The sequence below is a fragment of the Pantherophis guttatus genome, chromosome 1 (assembly GCF_059756535.1).
Source record: "Pantherophis guttatus breed Tessera chromosome 1, ASM5975653v1, whole genome shotgun sequence".
Classification (NCBI taxonomy): Eukaryota; Metazoa; Chordata; class Lepidosauria; order Squamata; family Colubridae; genus Pantherophis; species Pantherophis guttatus.
Window position 1 is genome coordinate 73,043,540 of NC_142063.1, and position 22,458 is coordinate 73,065,997.

The 22,458-nt window shown below is 40.0% G+C and overlaps 1 protein-coding gene across 1 annotated transcript in view; it reads right to left on the reverse strand.

Annotated features, from left to right (window-relative positions):
* Nucleotides 1–12,683: 12,683 nt before the first annotated feature.
* Nucleotides 12,684–22,458, reverse strand: part of PLEKHD1 (pleckstrin homology and coiled-coil domain containing D1) — a 36,367-nt gene continuing 26,592 nt past the window's right edge. Inside the window, exons 7-13 of the mRNA XM_034417646.3 lie at nt 22,195–22,289; nt 20,794–20,887; nt 19,168–19,346; nt 18,697–18,829; nt 17,334–17,478; nt 14,617–14,766; nt 12,684–13,986 (exon numbers count right to left, since the gene is read on the reverse strand). Coding sequence (XP_034273537.2) covers nt 13,832–13,986; nt 14,617–14,766; nt 17,334–17,478; nt 18,697–18,829; nt 19,168–19,346; nt 20,794–20,887; nt 22,195–22,289 — 951 coding nt within the window. The 3' untranslated portion in view covers nt 12,684–13,831. The remainder of the gene's footprint in view (nt 13,987–14,616; nt 14,767–17,333; nt 17,479–18,696; nt 18,830–19,167; nt 19,347–20,793; nt 20,888–22,194; nt 22,290–22,458) is intronic.

Genomic DNA, 22,458 nt, shown 5'->3' on the forward strand with positions numbered 1-22,458 from the left:
CAGAGTCCTCAAGTTAGAATCACAATTGAGCCCAAAATTTATGTTGCTAAGTGAAACATTTGTTAAGTGAGTTTGTCCCATTTTACGACTTTTCTTGCCACGGTTGTTAAGTGAATCATTGCATTTGTTAAGTTAGTACAGTAACATGGTTGTTAGGTGAAGCTGGATTCCCCATGGACTTTGCTTGTCAGAAGGTCGCAAAAGGGGATCGCATGAGCCTCAGGACACAGCAACCGTCATAAATATGAACCAGGTGCCAACCATCGGAATTTTGATCATGTGACCAAGGGGACCAAGTGGTTGTAGGTGTGAAAAATGGTCATAAGTCACTTTTTTCAGTACCATTGTACCTTTGAACAGTCACTAAATGAACTGTTGTAAATCGAGGATTACCTGTATAGTACAGTAACTCTTTAAGTATTCATTGTCCTGTGTAGCTGCACAAAGCAGGTGGCGAAATGAGTATGAAAATAATCTGGATGCTCCATTTAGAACTCTTGGGGGGGGGCAGGCAACAAACATCATTTAGAATGTTTAATTTATTATTTTATATTCTGTCAGCATTAAAGCCATGTTGGGGGACAGTTAATACAAAATTGATACTTAATACTAAAGTAGGGGTTGGAGCTACAAGGTTTTTCAGACGTTGCTGATCTCTAATTCCCAGGATCCCTCATTAAAAGAAGCTTCCAAAGAACCACGAGTCCTATCCATCTCCTGTATCTTGCTGGTACTTGCAACAACAGTTAACATTATGCAATTTTTTTTAGATTAGAGTAGGGGTGTCAAACTCAAGATTCGGCCCGCGGGGTGCTTAGATCTGGCCTGCAGCGCAGCATGGAAACAGTGAAGGACCAGCCCACAGTGCAGTGGTGGGTTGCCCCCAGTTCGGACTGGTTCTATAGAACCGGTAGTAAAACCAGTGGGAGGCTCCGCCCACTGACCCGGACATCTTCAGAAGCGATCTGCGCATGCACAGAAGAGTGCACACGCATGAGCGAAGCAAACGGGCACGATACGAACCAGTAGTAAAGATAAGTAGAACCCACTACCGGTTTGCAACGGGATCGCGTGGGCATGTTTGCTTCGCTTGCATATGCGCCTTGCTTCTGCACATGAGCAGATCGCCGATGACAACATCCCGGGCGGTGGGCGGGGCCTCCCGCCGGTTTTAATACCGGTTCTTGCGAACCGGTCCAAACTGGGGCAACCCACCACTGGAACTCACCCCTGCCGCAGTGCCTCTGCCAGTGAAAACAGAGCTCCGTTTTCACTGGCAGAGGACTGCAGGAGGCCATCGCGGCTGAAAATAGAGCCCGGATGGGCCATGCACAGCCTCTCTGAGCTCCGTTTTTGCTGGCAGAAGGCTGCAGGAAGCCGTTGCAGCTGAAAATGGAGCCTCGATGAGTGGCGGTGAGCTGGCCATGCCAACCCTGGCCATGCCCACTCGGCCCTCCCGAGGTCAAACACAACCTGCTGCAGCCCTCAATGAAATCGAGTTTGACACCCCTGTATTAGAGCAACAATTTAGTAGAAGTAACTAAAAAATGTCTCTCATTATACTTGGTAGATTTTGAATGCATTGAAGTACAATAGGCATTCTATCATGTTTTCTTTGGTGCAATAAGGGAGTTATTGACCAAAGTCAGAGGCCCAAAGAACACAGTCAAAAGCTTAGCCGTTCTCATTAAAATTATACTTGATCATACGCACACAAAATATCTTTTTGATAAACAGACCATGCTCACCAAAAAAAGAGAAAAAACCCTCTGGAAATTTCATTTCCCATCTAGGTAGCTTCTGTGCAGTGGTGGGATTCAAATAATTTAACAACCGGTTCTCTGCCCTAATGATTTCTTCCAACAACCAGTTCACCAAACTGCTCAGAAAGTTAACAACTGGTTCTCCTGAAGTGGTGCAAACTGGCTGAATCCCACCACTGCTTCTGTGGCTGCCACATGTTATTAGAAAGATGAAGCACAGGTAAATTCTAAACAAACAAGTGAGCAGAAAGGCAAAAAGATGTGGAATAAAATTGAAAATTATCTTTAGCTGGATGAAATATAGGTTATATATAACGTGCTTCCAATAGAAGAGAATGTATGTAGCTCAGATCTGAACTGAAGAGTCCTTGGTAGTCTCTGATATTTGTTATCTTATGGGTGCGAAGTATTCTGAGCTTTGGATCTTTCATCACCCAACTGGGTAATGTAAGAAGTTCAGGTGAATGTGGTCTTCACTGCTGTTCTTAAGGATGTACGATGTTGTTGCATGGGTTATCTGGTTTCTCCATATCCTCACAATTAAAACACCCTGTTTGGGATTTTTAAACAGGACACCAAAAGATATGATGGCAAAACCAGTAAGTTTTTGAGGATAACAGGCAAGTTTTTTGGGTCAGTAGGAAAAGTTCTTAAGACCTATGACTACAGATAGAGAAAACATTGCTTCATTTGCAGGTTAGTTACACTATAAAGCAAATTTTCTCTGACAGGTAATACAGATCCAACAGAAGAGAATATCTGGGTTGAACTCCGATATCCTTTGTGTTCTCTCAAGCTTGGTAGTTTGCTTTCAGACATTTCCTCACCCAGCTATGTAACATTATCAGTGCAAATAAGCATCATGATGAGCATTGCTGATATCATCTAGTCAGGTAATCAAATATCTGCAAGCAAACAACCAAGCTCAGGGAGCACCAACGACTCTACAGATAAAGTCTTGCACTATCACACTTTGAGAGAATAAAGTTCTGATAGCGAGCTTAGTAGTCTATTTATGCCCTATGTTTCCATCAATCAAGGTTTGTACTTACTTCCAGAAAAACATCTACTTCTACCTCATTGACTATGCTAAAGCCTTTGATTGTATGGATCACAACAAATTGTGGCAAGTTCTTAAAGAGATGGGAGTACAAGACCATCTTATTTGTCTCTTGAGAAACCTATATGCGGATCAAGAAGCAACAGTGAGAACTGGACACGGAATCACTGAGTGGTTCAAAATTGGGAAAGGAGTCTGGCAAGGCTGTATACTGTCACCCTGCCTATTTAACTTATATGCAGAGCACATGAGAAAGGCGGGGCTAGATGAATCAAAAGTTGGAATTAAGATTACCGGGAGAAATATCAACCACCTCAGATATGCAGATGATACCACTCTAATGGCAGAAAGTGAAGAGGAACTAAAGAGCCTCTTGATACGGATGAAGAAGGAGAGTGCAAAAGGCTTGAAACTCAACATTAAGAAAACTAAGATCATGACATCCGGCACTCTCAATTCCTGGCAAATAGATGGGGAAGAAACGGAGGTAGTGACAGATTTTATTTTCCTGGGCTCCAAGATCACTGCAGATGGGGACAGCAGCCAAGAAATCAAAAGACGCTTGCTCCTGGGGTGGAAATCTAGACAGCATACTAAAAAGCAGAGACATCACTCTGCCAACAAAAGTGTGTATAGTCAAGGCTATGGTTTTCCCGGTTGCAATGTATGGCCGTGAAAGTTGGACCATATGAAAGGCTGAGCACCAAAGAATTGAGGCCTTTGAACTATGGTGCTGGAGAAGACTCCTGCGAGTCCCTTGGATTGCAAGGCGATCAAACTGTCCTAGAGGAGATCAACCCCGATTGCTCTTTAGAAGGCCAGATCCTGAAGATGAAACTCAAATACTTTGGACACCTAATGAGAAGGAAGGACTCACTGGAGAAGAGCCTAATGCTAGGAAAGATTGAGGGCAAAAGAAGAAAGGGACGACAGAGAATGAGGTGGCTGGATGGAGTCACTGAAGCAGTCGGCGTGAGCTTAAATGGACTCCAAAGGATGGTAGAGGACAGGAAGGCCTGGAGGAATGTTGTCCATGGGGTTGCGATGGGTCGGACATGACTTCGCAACTAACAACAACTTACTTCTTACAAAACCCTGCTTATATCCAATAGCACAGGTGTGCAATGTCCTCAAATGGCAATAGGAAAAGAAATATATCTTGCTCAAACAGAAGTATACATGCTGCCATCACATTTACGGTCCATTCTGGAGAAGTTGAGTAGGGAAAGGGATGAACCAAGAGCAAATGCTTTTGTCCTGTTTGAATTTATTGCCCCTTGGGATCCCACAAAGGCTTCTGTGAGCAGCTGTTCTGCGCCACTTTCAAATAGTCTGGCATGGCAATAAAGAAGAACAGATGGTGCCATTGCCTGGGCCTGGAGCATCAGTTAGAATAGCCTTCCCCCATCCAGCGACTTCCAGATGCATGCGCTTGTAGCTGCCATCAGGCTATGCTGGGAGCTGTGATCTATAATATGATTGGGTTAGGTTTAGTTGTCCATGTGAACATAAATATTATGGTGTGCAGATCATGGTTAACATTGTGGCTTCACATTGTGAGCGACTGAGACCACTGTGGCTAGTTTAAATAAAGTGGTTAAAACAAACAAAAGCTTAATGCAAAGCATGTAATGTGTAGCATTACATTCTATTTCTCTCCTTTGGAAAAAGCCACTCCGTACCCTCCAAATATACAGCCATTTTTATATATCCAAAAGTAAATTACATTGCTATTTGGTTTCAGCAGGATACAGTTCCAGACATGCATTTATTTATGTAATAAATCAAATGCATAGGCCACTCAACTCAGTGATTAGTGCACAAGATAAAAATTACCATACAACACAAACGGAAAACTACGATAATCCAGAGATTAAAATATCAACAAATGAAGCCTTCCTGCTTAGTGTTTCAAAAGCGTGATGCCTTTATGGTAAGGCTGTTGGCATTGTTGCTATAGTAACCCAAGATTTATCCCTTTGATCCAAATGTATTCATCCAATTCTTGTTAGCTCTCCCCCTCCCAATTGTCTTGCAATGTGCTGTAAATCAAATTCCCTCTAGCACAAAAACCCTTAATGGTTGTACACGTTATGATCTTTTACTGCTATTTAATGTTTCCTTACAACTCTTTTGAACACACAAGAAAAACAGGTAACTTTCCCCTTATCATTTAGGTGGGAAAATATAACATAGACAAAAGCACCTGTTTTGTACAGACCTGAATATTGGGGGAAAAAAAATCATTTTAAAACCTCAGGCAATTCATCGAAATCTTCCTTGGAATAATAAGAATCTTGCCCTTAGCCTAACTGGAGAGCTTTGTCTTCGAAATTTATTCTCTAGTGCTGCTGTGCCATCTAACACAGCTCAATTTCTATTTTCACTTACTGATATAAAATGTAAAAATATCACTTGCTTGTAAACCGTCCTTAAACAATGCAAAACCAAAGCATGATTTACTTTTTTAAAATAAAAATGCAAACAAATATCCAAAATAAAAGAAAAAAGGGGGGGGAAAGGTTATGTCTGCAGGTGTTCAGCAGCAACATTTTAATTTAAATTATATATTTTTCCATTAGACCAGGCGTGAAATACAGCAGGTTCTGGAGAACCGGTAGCAGTTTTTTGAGCAGTTCGGTGAACAGGCAAATACCCCCTCTGGCTGGCCCCAGAGTGGGGTGGGTATGGAGATTTTTGCAGTATCCTTCCCCTGGAGTGGGGTGGGAATGGAGATTTTGCAGTATCCTTCCCCTGCCATGCCCACTAAGCCACGCCCACCAAGCCACGCCCACAGAACCTGTAATAAAAAAATTTGGATTTCACCACTGCATTAGACCTCATGGCTAACCCATCAATAGGATAGCTATCCATGCTTATATTCCAAACACTGATGCAGAAAAAGAGGAGGTTAATAAGTTTCATGGTCAAGTTCAAACCGATCAGTGACTGAGCATGTAAGCAAGTCATGCTGCTTGTGATTGTAGACTGGAAAGCCAAAGTTGAAAATTATTAGGAGAAACTATAACTATGGCCTAGGAAATAGAAATGTAACAGAAAAATTACTTATAAGTTTACCACTCCAGTTTTTATTTTATTGTTATCACCGTCTTAACCAAAATGATACATACACGAACATCATCAAATTGAGTTTACAGAAATCAATTTGATGTGCTGGTCTATTTTGTAAAAAGGAGAATAAGTGACTATCATTTTAAGACTAAATTGCAAATTGATAATGTAGAAATAATTGTTTTGATGGAAATCCCCATTAGAACCCCGAGGATAAAGAAAAGCATATGCCTTCCTGAAAAATATTTTTTAAAAAGAAAAGGAATCCATTTTGTTGGGATAAATTGGAAGAGGTGATCTTCGCATATCAAGAAAGAAGATTTAGATTGAAATCCATAGAAGTGAAGGAGCAGCTGCACAAGATTTGGATTCATCATCCTCTTAAAATAAAAAGGGAAATGGAATAAAAATACTTAACATGGAACATGGCCAGCACCCTCACAAAGCAGAAGAAAGTATTTCATTACTATCAAGCACGGAAATCAGGAAACGCAGGGTTTATTGTAAGGTTAAGCTCTACAAGAATTTAGCAGTCAAATCAAATTGGCGGTAGATAAGAGTCAATAGAATTGAAGGTGGGCTGGACTTAGATATCTTATGGGCATGAAGGGACTTGACTGAGGACAATGTTTGACCCCTCCCTCAGGCTCAGCCTGGTCATCTCCTACAATTACTTGAGGAAATTAAATTTGGATATAATTTGCCTTCAAGAAATACATATTAAAATAGAAGACAGAAAATATTTGGTTAATAAAAGATTAGGAGAAGAATTTACCTCAGCAGAACTAAACAAGAAAAATGAAGTTATTTTATATCTAAAATCTCATCTTAAACCTAAGATAGTAGTATCAGATGAATATGGTAGATTCATAGCAATAGAAATGGACTTGAATGGGATAAAGACAATGGTAGCTAACATTTATGTACCAAATGAAGACAAACAAAAAAATTTATTGAGTATCTTATCAACCAATTAACATCTTTTGCTTATGAAAATTGGTGTCTGCTTGGTGACTGGAATGAAGAAACTACACTGACTCTTCACAGAACATCAAGTCAAAGGATAAAACTCTCACAAAGTAAACTACCTCAAATCTTCTCAGAGAAATAAGGCAAATCTTCCAAAGATCTTCAAACTCAGAAGAATGCTCCAACTTTAAATTGATATGCTAAAGGGTACCAATGGACAGTTAGTAACTTATTTAAAGAAGATCAAATGAAGATAAAAGGAATATATTGAAATTCTGTGTAACAGAGGTGTCAACATGCAAGATACTTTAAAAGATATATTAGTAATAGAAGATTAAGTTAGATCAACATTCCAGGCATCACCATTGTGGAAGCTACAGGAACTGATGGAATATCTGTAGAAATATGGCCAGCAATAGAATAAAAATCAGAAACTGATATTGCTGAGCACATTGTAAGCCGCCCTGAGTCTTCGGAGAAGGGCGGCATATAAATCAAATTTAAAAAAAAAATTTTTTTTTTTTAAAAACCAATACTTGATTTCTCCTCTTGTTTAGGCTACCTGGCCAGATGATTTAGAAAGTTAATTTCATCAATTCACAAGTCCATGTGGAATCTTTGGAGAAGATTCCTCTCTTTCATCATATCTGTCTGTCTGTCTTCATTCATTTTCCCATTTATAGCTGTCTGTCAAGTGTAATGGGATTAATTATCTGCAGCTCTTTTTTATGTACAACTCTTTGTGTTCTTCATGCTCTTGAACAGATCTTTGTAAGAGTCTCATGTGTCACAGTGCCTTTTCCTTTCATTCTTGATCTGAGTGAGGGGAAAAAAAAATCAAACCTAAAGTTGATTTCACCTTTGAGCTACATTAAACTAGCAAAATTCTTCTTCAGTTCTTACAGTTCTGTGCTTAAATCTGTTCACCGGTGAACCAGGTCCCAGTAGAGATAGCTTTAGTTCACAGATCTCAAAAGATATTTTGATTTTTTTTTCTCCTGCTTTCTTCCTGCCCATTGTGCTTCTTTACATTTCCATTTGAAGCTGCGCACAGTACAGTCTCTCCCTGTGGCAGGAGCAAAGCCAAGGTACTTGAGCAAGCATAATAGAGCAGTGCCCCATGACTGTTAATTTTGTTCAGCCTTGATTCTTGGTCCTCAGGGCAGCTTCATTTCTTTTCTAACAGTTTTGTGTGTGTGTTAGAAACACACAAAAGGAGTGTGAGGGAGCCAGGTGGTTCTTCATGTCTTAAAATGTTGCTTCTAATATTAATGCAATGTGTTTACATAACCAACTGTTTAGAGGTTGCTGAACTTCAAGTCCCACCATACCCAGCCAATATAAGGGATTCTAGCACAGTATTTCAGTAAGATTTGGAAAGCCAGGGTGTTGCTTATTTGAGATTTAGAAGAAAAGCAGTGAAAGCTTTCCCCTTCTCATTCTATAGAATCACAAAGCTTTTCTAGTTCAGAGACTTTTGCTATATTGTGCTTGAGGGGTTGTGATCTCAGAATACATGAATAAATGAGGCTCTCTTATCAGACTTATTCAGATAATTAGGTACTTCTTATTCATGGCAGGGTTCACATATTATGCTAAGCCAAACCCAAGCCACATTATGTGTGATTAGCACACATGTGGGAACCCAATTAGTATTATCTTGCTCTCAACAGGTTTCCCATCTTGCTTTGTTCCTCTATCCCATACTCTTAAAGGAAAAGGCTATAACTGAACTTGGGTTTTGTAAATTCAAAGCATCAGTTTTGCTAGCAGGCAATATAAGTAGTTCCCTATAAATGAGGACTGATTGGAATTGATATGAAATAGAGACTCAACTGAGTCATATAATTTCATATAATATTGAAGATCGTCTGAAAATGATTCACAGAGTTGCTTAATCCACAACTCCCCCACTTGATGTGATACCTGATATCAGGATGCTAATAGGACAATGGTTGAAAATGTTGCAAAGCATAATTTATTTATATATTTTCAAAACCAAGACTTTGGCTTTAGTTTTTCCAAAGAGTAATGCATTGCTATGTTTAACATGTTATCTTGCAATCAAAGTTCAATGGAGTGTATAAATACCCTGTGCCAATCATCTCAGATATATGTTCATCAAAATAATGGCATATTATCAGAATTTCAGTTTGTCTATATGCATACCTTTAGAAAGCAAACTGTCAGGTTTCGAGGTCATCTCAAATAAATTGCATTTCAAACAAAGTCTTTGAAGAAAAAACTCCCATTTATTTAGCACGACATTGTAACTCCGACTCAATCGCAGCCAACACTGACTTCCAGACCCAAAACCCTCCCTTTCCGTTCCCCACTCCCCTGCACTCATTGGCCATCTTCCAAGTCACTCTACCCCTAATCTACTGCTCCAGCTCAAAGGAATTTCCCCCTCCCATCCCATCTCCTAGGGGATATTATCTCCAGGGAAAATAAGTAGGTGAAAAGTCAAATGTCCCTTTCCAGACGCCTCTGCTTCTCCTTCTTATGTCAGCACTAGAGTAAATGCAGCTTGAAGTGCTGACACAAACCTTGATGGAAATACTGAATGAGAAAAAAAAATCATTCACAATATTTGGTTTCTCTTTAGATCATATAAATCTTTTGTTTTTCCTTTTTACAATGCAATGTTTGAAAAAAATAATGGAAAATTGATAGGCAACGGCAAACTGATGTTTACTTTTGTGAAAATGTAAGTGTATAGAGGAAGAGAAATGGTGGGATATTTATTTGTATCAATAGGAGTGTTATATCAGATTCATTCTAGTTCTTGACATTACTGTTAGATTTTTTTTTTGTTATGTAAATAGCACAGATTTAATCTTTTATAGAGATGTACTCAGGGCATAGCTGTGTAGGCTCTCCCTATGCAGCATTAGTTACATAATGCTGCATCGGGAGAACCTACACAGCTATGCCCCGAGTACATCTCTGTTAAATTGATGTTAAATAATTCCATGTTACTCTTTATTTAAAGCTGCCATTGAGTTGTCAATTTCTTTCAGCCACAAATGTTAAGAATGGAAATGCTGTAACCCAGGTCTATACATGATGTTTGGTTTTTCATCTGCTCTCTAGGGCTAGGCCAGGGGTCTCCAACCTTGGCAACTTTAAGACATGTGGACTTCAACTCCCAGAATTCCTCAGCCAGCAGCTGAGGAATTCACAAGTCTTAAAGTTCCCAAGGTTGGAGACCCCCTGCTAGGCAATTGGCAGACTGAATTGAGAAGTAAAACAGTTATAGAAAGAATCCAAACCAAGAAGTGTCTGATATAGCCTGAAAATTATATGCGAGGAAAGTCTCCCAAATGATCATAGTGCTGTTCATGTTTTACAGGCCAATTCCAATCATAATTCATCATCCATTTGGACTGTGTATCAGTGGATTTTCTCACACGCTTCCCCTCCTTATAAAGTAATCTAACCCTTCTTCCATTGATTAGTTATGTTATCTGTTTGGTAATTCCATGGTTTAGCTGAAATGTTCATATATGCACTGTGGGGATTCTGGAGCTATATTTCTGTTTGATTGTGTGTGGTCACATATGAAACTCTTGATATGATCACCACATATGTATAGAATTGGAATTCAACATTAGATGCAAAATAATACCAGCCAGACAGAAAGTTTTTTTTATATCCACCATTGTATTCTTTGTCATAAGCAATTATTTTGAGCCTCATCCACTACATTTCACAGAACATTGGCTTACAAAAGTGCTATTTCTGAGCATTTCATCAAAACAATTGCAAACCATAAAGGAGGTCAGAAGTACAGTAACGGGAGAGGGAAGGGGAGGGGGAAAGGGTCTAAAGGCACCCAAGCTTATCTAAATATTCCAAATCATGGTTTGATAACCACTCTGAATGAGTCTTCTATGGGACTTTAGCACAGAGAAAGGCAATGCAAGGCTAAAAACTCTACTGTATACACATTCCGTTGAGTGCACTACAACTTTACAACTCTTTGCTCATCCTATTTGATGGCTCACCACCAGTCCTCTTTTAGGATGACAGAAGCCTTCACTAATTTGTTTTGGTCATCCTTAAAGATGCTTCAGCCAATCAATAGCAATAGTAGCATTGTTCAGCTGTCTCAAGAAATATATTTAACTGTCTTCCTGGTATAGAGACCAAAATTGTTTTATAAAATATAGTATTATACAACACCAGCTACAATCATGACAATATCTTTAGCAACCCACTGGACATATCTCAGATGAAAGCAAAAGTAAAGTACTTCCTCTGCTGACTTCTTGTCTGTTAACAATCACATTATTTGTTTTTGATGGGAAGGAAAAGCTTGTTTATTAATTAGTAACATCTAGAATCTGTGCATTATTATTGGATTCCACTAGAGGGAGCAAATGTTCCTCAGTTACATTTGACTTAGCCTTCGTCTATCTTCCTAGCTAACTGCTAACAAATTTTGGGAAACTTCAGTATCCTTGCCTTTTTCCCCAGGGTTCCCCATCCTTACACCTCATTAGGTTTCTTCTGTTTGGAAAAAAAAGGCTAATGGAAAGTGAGAAAGACCTTTTAAGGGAATGCCCTTCTATTACATCAATTGAAGAAAATATCTATTGAGACTTTAAGCTAATACCATGGTGGCGAATTTATGGCACGTGTGCCGAGCCAGCCGAGCTGTGGATATACGTGCCGTCACCAGCTGCTCTTCCGGGTTCCATCTCTCACATGCATGCTGGACAGCTGGTCTGGTGCACATGCACACCGGCCAGCTGCTCTCTTCCGGGTTCCGGTATGCACATGCGCACCAGCCAGCTGGTTTAGACCAGATGTTCAGCGTGCATGCACGTGACGGAACCTGGAAGAGAGCAGCTGGCCAGTGCACATGTGCCAGCTGTTCTTTTCTGGGTTACAGTGCTCTGATGCGCGTGTGCACCCACACATGCTCCAGTTTCAGCACTTGGTGCTGAAAAGGTTAACCATCACTGGGCCAATATAAGGTATGAGGGTTTGTTCTCCGAGCTTGTGGGTTGCTCTCCGAACATTTAGAAACCAACCCACAAGCTCGGAGAATGAACCTTCACCTTCATCCTACACCCGAGCTACAGATATTCCCCACTATTGATAATATCAGGTATGGTTAGTGGCTACTTCAATTTGTTGTTATCAACAGATCAATTTAACAGCCAGTGCCTGATCTGAGTTGAACAGTTTGCTTGTTTGTGTGCAAACAAGAAAAGCCCACAGGGAGAAGCAGCCAAATTTTAGGCATGAAATAAAAAAGTTGCACCGCTGGTTTCCAAAAAGCAGCTTTGGGAAAGCTACATAGTTATACTATTATTTTAAATAGTTCTAAAATATCATGTAGTCTTGGTTTGTCCAATACATTTGAACGGATCAGTTAAAGATTTAGTAATCTGTCTGTTTGCAGCTTTGGATCATATTCTAAACTTTCTAAAGTAACCAATGGTACTTCATTTTAACCAGAGCAACTTGTGACAGATGAACCTGGAATAAAATACAGTAAAGGATTAATTGAAGATTAATCTCCATTTTGGCATTTGCAAAGAGAGGGATACCGAGATAGAAATCTAGAGCAGCCTAACAGATTTATTTATGCACCTTCTTTTTATGGATTTTTCTTTTCAGCCCTACCAGATTCACAGCATCTGTGACTTAGATACAGAAAAAGAATTTGGGGGTGGGTGAGGAACTAAGCTGTTTCTTCATCTGCCCATGATGATTCTGATCCTAGTCAGGCACCTAGGATTATTTTAAACATTAACAGTTGGGGGGTTGTTATTGACATAAGAAACTGGGATACCAGCAGAAAATGGTTGTTTCCCATTTAATCGGGACAGCCCTGTTGTTGTTGTTTTTCTTCAAATGTCTGTCTGCCAACAGATCGATAGATAATTTTCTTACTTGGAAGTAGCACAATTAGCTATGTGGGAATGGGGATATTATTAACCTCCTTTTCTCCTGTTCTGCTCTGTTTTCCACTCCACTTTCTTTCCTAGATCAAATCACCTCAGAATCTCCGTTACCCCACCACATCTTTTGTTGACATTGCTCTTGCTACTGAACTTTCCAAGAAATATCTAGGATGGTCCTTAGGGGTTATGCTAGGAAACATGTCAGAGGAGCAGGGGGTTCACAAGCATCTAAGCAAGCCAGAAGTGGACATGTTCTCTCCATGTGAAGGGGAGGATCAGAAATAAAGGTGATTTCCTGGAGTTGCCAGCTGCCAGGTTGTAGCAGGTGCTATGCAAGCATCAGAGGAGAGGTCCCCAAAAGCAAATATGAGATTTTCTCTACTTGTGATAGGCATTATGTTTGCCAATAGATACCGTAAAGAGATAAGTCATTAATTCTCATCAGACAATTTTCAGCCCTAGAAATTTCCTACACAGAGGAAATGGGGAGCATAGCATAATATGTTAGAAGCATGATGATTTTGCCACCAAACTACAGTGAATATAGAAAACTGTCCAGTAATCAGCTTTTTGAGTGTTTGGAGAACTGTCCGCACATAAAGCAAAGTGAATGTTAACCATCATTGGCCTCCAATGAGAAATCTGAAAAAAGCAAGTTGTAGTAAATTTCCCTTTATAGATGATTTACTTCTTAGGCTCATCACCTGATGTACCTGTTTCATATACTGTATGTATTTCTCCTTGGTAGTAAAGGACTGGCTGGGCATTTTCTAAAACCATGGATCTTGATAAAGGAAGTTGAGAAGAAAGCAGAGTCAGTTAATATGACAGGAATGGACAGCTAAGGAGTTACAGCAAGCTACATGGAACCCTCTGATTGAGAATAATGGTCCAACCACGAAGCTCTACAATGAAAAGTGTTCCATTCACTTCCTCGTGAAAGTCCACTGCTATCATACTTCTGCGTCTAGACAAATCAATTTGGCTTTTGCTGAATGAAATGACAAGCTGAGTCTAGAACTCCACTGACAATAGGGTGGGCAATTTCACTTTTTGTTGACCAAGGAAGAATCCTGATGCGACTCCATGATTTGATAGATGGTTTCCCGGAAATGATGGTCCTGGCTTAGCTTCTTAGCAGCTTCCTTCAGCTCTTCTATGTTTTCTGCTTCCGAGTACATGAATGATTGTGATTGCCGCACTGAAAACAAGAATGGTATACAACACTAGGAAACTTTACTTACAATGGCAAAGACTTATGGCATAAAGATGCATTCATCTTATTTATGTTTTGTGGTTGATGGACATTTTGCACCATGGAAAACAGTGAGGTAGGTCTGTGAAAATCAGGCCTGGGAACAAGGGGTGAAATTGGGGTTATCAAACAGTTTAAGTAAGTCGGTGCCAATCAAAGAGGAAAAAAGATGGCAGTCAACAAAACACTGATTAATACACATAATGGAGCTATCGCAATATACCAAGTGGCCTTTCGCAATTAGATATCCTCTACATGTGTTGAATTATAACTCAGAATTTCTAGCAGCCATGCAAATTGTAGCTATATACTGTATGGGATTGATTTTGCCCCCAGAGATCAGCTTCATATTAAACCAATAAAGTACAGCATAGATTTAGAACTTTAATTAATGTGGAGAAATTTGTCAATCAATGATTGCCTTTTTCCTACCTCAAGGTTATCATTATAGAATCAAAGGTGAACTCAGTTTTTTCACCAAAGTGGCTACAATTATGTCCTTTTTACAAGATAAAAAAAATCGCAAACCCTGAATTATCTATAAACTATAAAAGAACAGGGACAAGTAATACTTACAACTATTCCATGAATTGCTGCATCTGCTACGACGAAATCGGCAGCTTTTTATCCTGCGAGTGGCAGCCTTGTGAAGGTACACAGAATTTTTCATAATTACTGGCATCTTGGCTTCTAATTCAGCATTCCGGATACATTCTTCAAAGAATTCTACAGATGACCATAGAAAGAGGTAATGGAATAAATCGTAGCCTTAGACCATTGTTCTTCAACCTAGCACTCCATGCTTCTAAGACCTTCTAGAGTTATAATAAATGACCATGCTGACAGGAGGATTATGGGATTTCAAGACCACCTTATTCAGAGGACATCAAGTTATGAATGGTCCATACAATATTTTGAAGTTGAAGATGTAGAAATTAGCTTATGTCTTAAAATTTCAATTCTGACATTTCCATATTTTGCTTTTTAATTTGTCTATATGAAAAATATTTTTATAAAATATTATTCTTTTTCCTTTGAGACAATTTAAGGCAAAATTATTAACTGTTGTCACAGCTTTATATTCTATGTTATTTTATTTGTTTAAAAATTATGCTGACAACAAATGCTGGGGAGGGGGAAGGGATAAATGGAGCATTTTTAAAAGCTTTTCTGATCTAAAGCTTGCTTACTGCTTGTTAACTGCCTTTTATGAGGTTTCTGGGATATGATCCCCATAGCAAAAAACAAGCTATTTTAGTTTTATTCTAATCTTGTGCTTATTTTATTCTCTCAGGATAATATGGGTAGTGATGGAGGAGCATTTAAAGCTCAATTGATTTTGAATTATTATGTGCCATCAAGTTGATATCAACTCTTACCAAGCATATAGATATATTTTTCTCCAGGATGATCTGTCCCCATCCTGGTCCTTCTGTAACTAATGAGTGCACCACTGAAAACCCAAAAGACCAGGCTGGGGGCAGGTTGAACTGAAGACAATCTATCAGTAGTAGATTCTGCTTTCCTTCGCTACCAGTTCGGAACTGTGAGTGTGTGTGTGCGCGTACTCGCTTTCCTCAGGTGTGGCGCTTCTGTGCATGCACAGAGCGTCCGTGATGACATCCGGGTGTGGGGAGGGCAGAGCCTCCCGCCACCGCCACTACCGGTTCGCCCAAACTGCCACTACCGGTTCTACAGTGGTAGAAACTCACCACTGCAATCTATATATATTCGCTAAGGCTCTTGATGGCACATAATCAAATAATTCAAAGCTTAGTATAATTCAGAAGTCATCCAGAACTTACAGAAATGTGACAATCACTCCATAATTAAGTATGCAGGAAGACTTTTGCTGATGCATTTCTGAACAGGAACAACTTTCTATCAATACCATGTGTTGGTAAAAAATTATTGTTAAATAAAGTGAATTAAATAAAGTGAAAAATTATGAATTTTTCATAATCGGTCTTCTCAGTAAACATCACATAATAGGTAATACCACTCCTACCTAAGATGCCGTGTTGCCAGAAAAAAACACAACGGATTGGAGAAGTGATACCATCAAGAGAAGAATGTTATCATTTTTGGGTGGCATAGCAAGTTTTTAAAATATAATTATCCCCCAAATATTATCCCCCAAGAAGAAATCATGCTACTTCTGATTAGATAAATCATTTCATCACCCTAAGAATGCAAACTCAGGCAAGTAAAAATGATTCTTGGTGGCAAATCAAACATGGTATTAGCTGTGGCTTTATATCTTGGCTCAGAGGTGGGATTCACTTACCTTCCCTACCAGTTCGCAAATGTGAATGTGTGCCACCTCTGCGCATGTGCACGGCCTTCTGCATATGTGCAGCAGTCGCACATTACATCCGGGCGGGTGGGTGGAGCCTCCCACAGTCGCCACTACTGGTTTGCGCAATCTGGACAGAACCAGCTGAATCCCACCACTGTCTTGGCTCCAATAGAAGGTTGAATTTTCCATTCCTGTCCTCTTCAATTCTAATCACACACATTAGCCAATGTGGCTGGCAGCTTCTGCTTGGTTTTTGAAGAGGAAAAGTCCTCCTTCAATTTCACTGCTAGCGAAATTATGAACACCTTTATATAGTTTCCTTAGGAGCAATGTTTTCTTGTGGAATGAATTATGGTTTAGTCTAGTGTTTCTGAACCTCAGAAACGTTGAACATATGTGGATTTCAGCTCCCAGAATTCTTCAGCCAACATGCTCAAGGAAGGGATTCTGGAAATTGAAGTCCACACATCTTAAAACTGCTGAGATTGAGAATCACTGGTCTAGTCCAGGGGTGGGCAATTGTGGCAGCTTGGCTGTCTCAGGAATTCTGGGAGTTGAAGTCCACAGGTTGTAAAAGAGCCACAATTGCCCTGGTCTAGGCTATAGCTGTGGGATTCCCTTGTGGTCCCTGATTTAAGTACTGTTTGCTTAGCTTCTCAACCCAGCTATCACCTGCTGAGGTTGCATTTTAAAAAAAGCAGGGAGATGAAATACAAAGATACATTTCATGCTTTTTTAAATTTGATCCTCCTTCAGGAAGTTCACCCATAATGATTCTCCGTAGTCCTTTCTAGACTTTGTTAGCTTATTTTTAGAGTGCCAAAAGTGCTACTGCAACACTCCTGAGGACTATTTAGCAGATTCACAACTCATAGTTATGCAAGGATTCACTGGCTAATCCTTCCAGCTGGAGGCATCTGCAAGGTGAGACTTCTTTTGAAGTGGTAGTTTTATTGTAGAGGCTACTTAGCAGCAGTGGGGAAGCTCCACTTACTTTTCAGGTTGCTGACATCAGCTTTCATTTTTTCCTCCTTCTCTTTGTTGCGGTGCTTGCAGTTTAAGCCTTGTTCAAGGCTCTGCAGGGCCTCTTCAGCCTCCTGCAGGCGTTTCTCCAGGTCCATACGCACCTTCACTTCTGCCTGAGCCAGAAGGAAAGGAGGCAGTCCCCCAAAAAATCCAGAAAAGAAATACAACAGCAAATTGCAAACAGAAGCAAGAAATGTGTGTGTTTTTTTTAAACAATTGGTACACTGCTTGGGGGTAGCTCCAGTTCCCTTCTCTTGATGTTATTTTATTTTGTGTCATTCAGCAGTAGAAGAAGGGCAAGTGAGATTGTTGGCTGTCTCTATAACACAGACTGGTCACCTTTCTTTTTTTGTCTAGAGCGGAGGTGTCAAACTCAATTTCATTGAGGGCCGCATCAGGGTTGTGTTTGACCGCAGGGGGGTGGGGACTGGGGTAGGCGTGGCCAGAGTGGGTGTGGCCAGTTTAACATCACTCGGGTGATCAAATGCCACTTTTGGTAGTAGTTTGTTTTGCTGGCACTTTGCCAGCGAAAACGGAGCCCGTGAGGGCCACACACAGCCCTCACTAGCTCCATTTTCCCCGGCAGAGGCACTGTAGGCCGGTCCTTCACTATTTCCAAGGCCAGATCTAAGCACTTCGCAGGCCAGATCCAGCCTGTGGGCCTTGAGTTTGACACCCTTGGTCTAGAAGAACAAACCAAAAATTGATTTGGTGAGATAAAGCTCAATGAAAGGATGAACTAATAAGACCAGGTCTTTCATGTGGACAAATTCAGGGTCTTCTCCTATTTTACAAAAAATTTGCTTAATGGTAGAGTGGGGTCACTGTTCATCTCCCTTAAGTCTGTTTCATGTAGACACTACGTGACAGGAAACTGAAATTCATTAATGAAGCCATAAGGAGTTCAGGAAACTGAAAAGGGAAGTGGGGCCAATTTTAGGCCTAAGAACCAGGGCTGAAATCCAGCAGATTCTGACAGGTTCTGGAGAACCGGTAACGGAAATTTTGAGCAGTTTGGAGAACCGGTAGCAAAAATTTTGAGCAATTCAGAGAACCGGTAGCAAAAATTTTGAGCAGTTTAGAGAACCGGCAAATACCACCTCTGGCTGGCCCCAGAGTGGGGTGGGAATGGAGATTTTGCAATATCCTTCCCCTGGGGTGGGATCGGAATGGAGATTTTGCAGTATCCTTCCCCTGCCATGCCTACCAAGCCACGCTCACCAAGCTACACCACGCCCACAAAGCCACGCCCACAGAACCGGTAGTAAAAAAAATTAGATTTCACCATGCTAAGAACCACCTCTACCATAATAGAAACTGTACTACCATACCTTGAGATCTCTCTCGGTCTTCTGCTTCTCGGCTGTCAGCTCAGATAGGGAATTCTGTAGGGCCTGTGACTGGGAGGAATAGAATTCCCTTTCTTCTTCCAGAGCTCGGGAGCGTTCTTCATTCTCTTTCATTCTATGAAGCAGCAGAGGAAAAAAAAACATTCAGTGATACTGTCATCTCGTTTCTCTCCTTCCTGTCTTTAATTTGTGGGAGTGCCAGCCTGCAACCCCCAGGTTGACGTTCTACTCCAATGGGAAACAATAGATTCCTCGTGTAAATTTCACTTGCTGTTCCTACTTTTTGTAAAGAAATAAATAAAAAGAATAATGACATAAAAACAACCATAAGAACAGCTGATGGGCCAGAGGAAGAAATGAGCCAGGGCTATGGACTCTACTGTCTCTCTAAATGCAAAAAGTCAACTCCCCAAGCTGTAATATTTTTAGTTTGGAAGTCTCTCCCCGTCTCACCTTTTCTCTGCTAAGAGTTTCTCCTTCAGCAGCTGATGCATTTTCTCCTCAATCTGATGGAGGCTATTTTTCAGGTCCCCAGCGGCACTAGTTTGCTCCGAAGGACTTTTCTGGGGCTGCAAATGACTTTCATCTTCTTCCAGCCTCTCCAGCATGCTTTGTTTTTCCAGAGAGAGTTCCTGATAGCCAATACAGTCAGGTTAAGCAGTGACCAGGGCTTCTTCCTCTCCCCCTTCCCATGACTGACTTTTAGATGGGTTACCCTTGAAAAAGGCAACTTCCACAACATTAGAGTTGTAGTAGGATCAAAAGGATGGTTGTCATTGCCAACCTAGCAAGGTGTCTGTGCTTTAATACAAAATTTATCAAAGAGAAACCTAGCAGATTAATTTTTTATTAGAATAATACCTTCATATTGGTATCAAATAGGGACTTTTCTACCCGTCATGCAAAATTAAATGCACAGATACTACACCAACAACAGGTGCCAATTGTGAGATTAGAATAAAGTCTATCACGTTCATGAATGGAGAAAAAAGTGATACATTTCTGAGAAAATCTGCAAAACAGAAGAAAGCTGGTGTTCCTACTCCCAAGAGAACTCTTCAAAGGATAATTTCACACAGAGTACCAGACATAACAAAAATAAAGGCGACAACTTACATTCCTTCAGGCACACATAAAAGAACAGAGAAAAATAACTGGGAAGGCTTGGCTTAATATATGTGATAACCTGGAGTGAATAGCTAGGAGCAGCTCAGCTGCTTAACTAAGCCAAATGATTTTCATACCTCAAGCAAAAATATCTCCAAAGATCTATATCCCTGATAGTAAAACAACAATGACAATGAAATCTCTAATCATCAGCAGCAGAACATCCCCAGACAGCAACTGCAGGCAACTTCCTCATTTAACTAAGCATCAGCTTAGCTTTGAGATGGTTCATTTGCCATTAAGAAGAGGAATGGAGATTTTGTATTAATGAGCTGCATCCTTTGTTACCTTTTTCTTTAGCTTAGAAACCAAAAACATTGAGGCATTGAACATATAAAAAGCAAATGTGCGACAAAATCTCAAGATGCCTATTTCACTGAATAAGCCCAATATTTCTGGCAGGTAGGAGCTCCTACTGTATAAACTACTTCTTTAAGTGACAATGATGATGTAGTCAAAGGGGCACCATTCATGCAAGAGTAGGTTGGAGAAAAGCATAAGAGTACAGAAGTGACAAGATGGGAGGGAGGGAGGGAGGGAGGGAGGAAAGAAGGAAGGAAGGAAGGAAGGAAGGAAGGAAGGAAGGAAGGAAGGAAGGAAGGAAGGAAGGAAGGAAGGCTTAAAAAGACATCTGCCTGAAAGGGTGAGATCACCTAAGACTGACAAGGATGCTAAATGGCCCCCTAAATGGAGTACTTAACAAGGATGCTCAGTGGATCTAGAATATTGCACTCTCATTTGGGATGTAGAGATGGAATGAAAGAGGGCATGGTTGACTGCTGAACAAGCTGTGTTTGAAACCTCAACATTTCTTTGCAGCTTTTATTTGTAATTTCAATTGTTTAGTTATTTCTAAGGAGGCCATTTAATAATCATTGAAGGCTGCCATCAGGAGAAAAATCAAGCACCTACTTCCAATGTCTTCTGTAATGCTTCTGTCAGAGTTTGTAGTCCTTTCTTTTCTTCTTCTACTCCTTTGAGGGACTGGGCAGTCATTTCCAGCTCTCTGTGAAATAACCATGCAAAGGCCATTGAAGCATATTTTTCAACTCTGTGTTGTAATACAAGACTGAGGATGGGCGTCTTTTTAATCATGTAAGTTTTCAAAGAGGAGACATTCAAGATCACAATAGGCATGGGGGAGAGAGAAATGAGGGAAATTTTTATTTTTTTTTATTTTTAGAATATTGAGGGTATACTTTAGTAGTTTATTTTTTTTTAAATGGACTCCAATCTATTTTAAAGCCTATGCTACAGTTTTAATATGTTTCCTAACTCAAAAATGGCAGGAAATCACATCTCCAAATGTTGGTATCACAATTTTAGAGAAGTTCAGATAGTGAAAAAAAAAAATGAAATCGACCGGATACATTCAATCTTAGAATTGCAAGTTGTGTTTCTTTCTTTTTTTTCTGACATGGCTCAGGTCATATAGCTATATTGCCAACATGATGTTTAATATGTAATATAACAGATAATACATAACATAAGAAAAAATTTAGCTACTGAAAATCTAAGAACTCTTACAAGGACATAGCTTATTTTTTCATTACAAGTGACCTGATTTCATGCTAGGATCAGCAAGCACCAACATGTATTTTTTGCTGCTATATCTTAAAAGTAGAGTAGTTTAAGATAAGGGATAGATGCAGTGTGACTTAGATTTAGAAGAAAGTGAAAAACACAAATGTCTAGCACTTTCTGTCCTTTGCTTTCTGTCTTATCTGAAGAAGAAGGTATGCATTTCTCTTTAAGTGGAAGTACCGCATTCACAATATGTGGATATACTGTCTTATATTCCTGCGTTTTTCCACTGACAGAAATTCTCATCTCTTTCCATCTCCTGGATTTAGGCTCAGGAAAGCCATTTCTATACTCCTTCCTCCACAGAGGTTCACCATCCTATTTCTGCATTGTTTAGAACTTACTCAGTCCAGTGACTGCAGCAGCAAGGTGCGACCCACTATCTCCCATTAGTCAGCTGGAGTGAAAGAGGGTAAATTTTCATTGGCTCAGGATGTTTTGAAGTGAGAAGAATTAAAGATGATTAAGGTTGAGTTTTAAATGTTTGTCTGAAATGAGGGAGGGAGGTTGAAATGTTGGTGGTGTGGAAGTGTCCCAAAAGAACCGATTTCTCCTGAAGATGGCACTGCTTCAAAATTGTCATTTTGTACAAAATGCGGAAAATATTTCCCTCAGCTCAACGCACAGCTCAACTTGTACAGATAATGCTAACTAGGCTATGAGCCATATTTAAAAATTACCATTCATGCCAGCTATTTTTTGGTTCTCTTGATGGCTGAGAGGCATTACCGTTTAATCTGCTCCTGTTCCCCTCGAAGATCTTGTACTACTTCTTCAAACTGCTGCTTTTCTGCCTCCAATACTTGATTGAGATGCTCCAGAGCCTTAAGAAAAAGACAATACATGCAGAATTCAAACGACTGCAGAGTTCACTTTCTAGTTAAAGTTTGAACATTAACACAGCTATGTAACAAGTACAACTAAGGCAGTAAAGGTTGACACTAGTGATCAGCTAATGATCAACACAAACTAAGATTTATGAGTCTGCTGTAT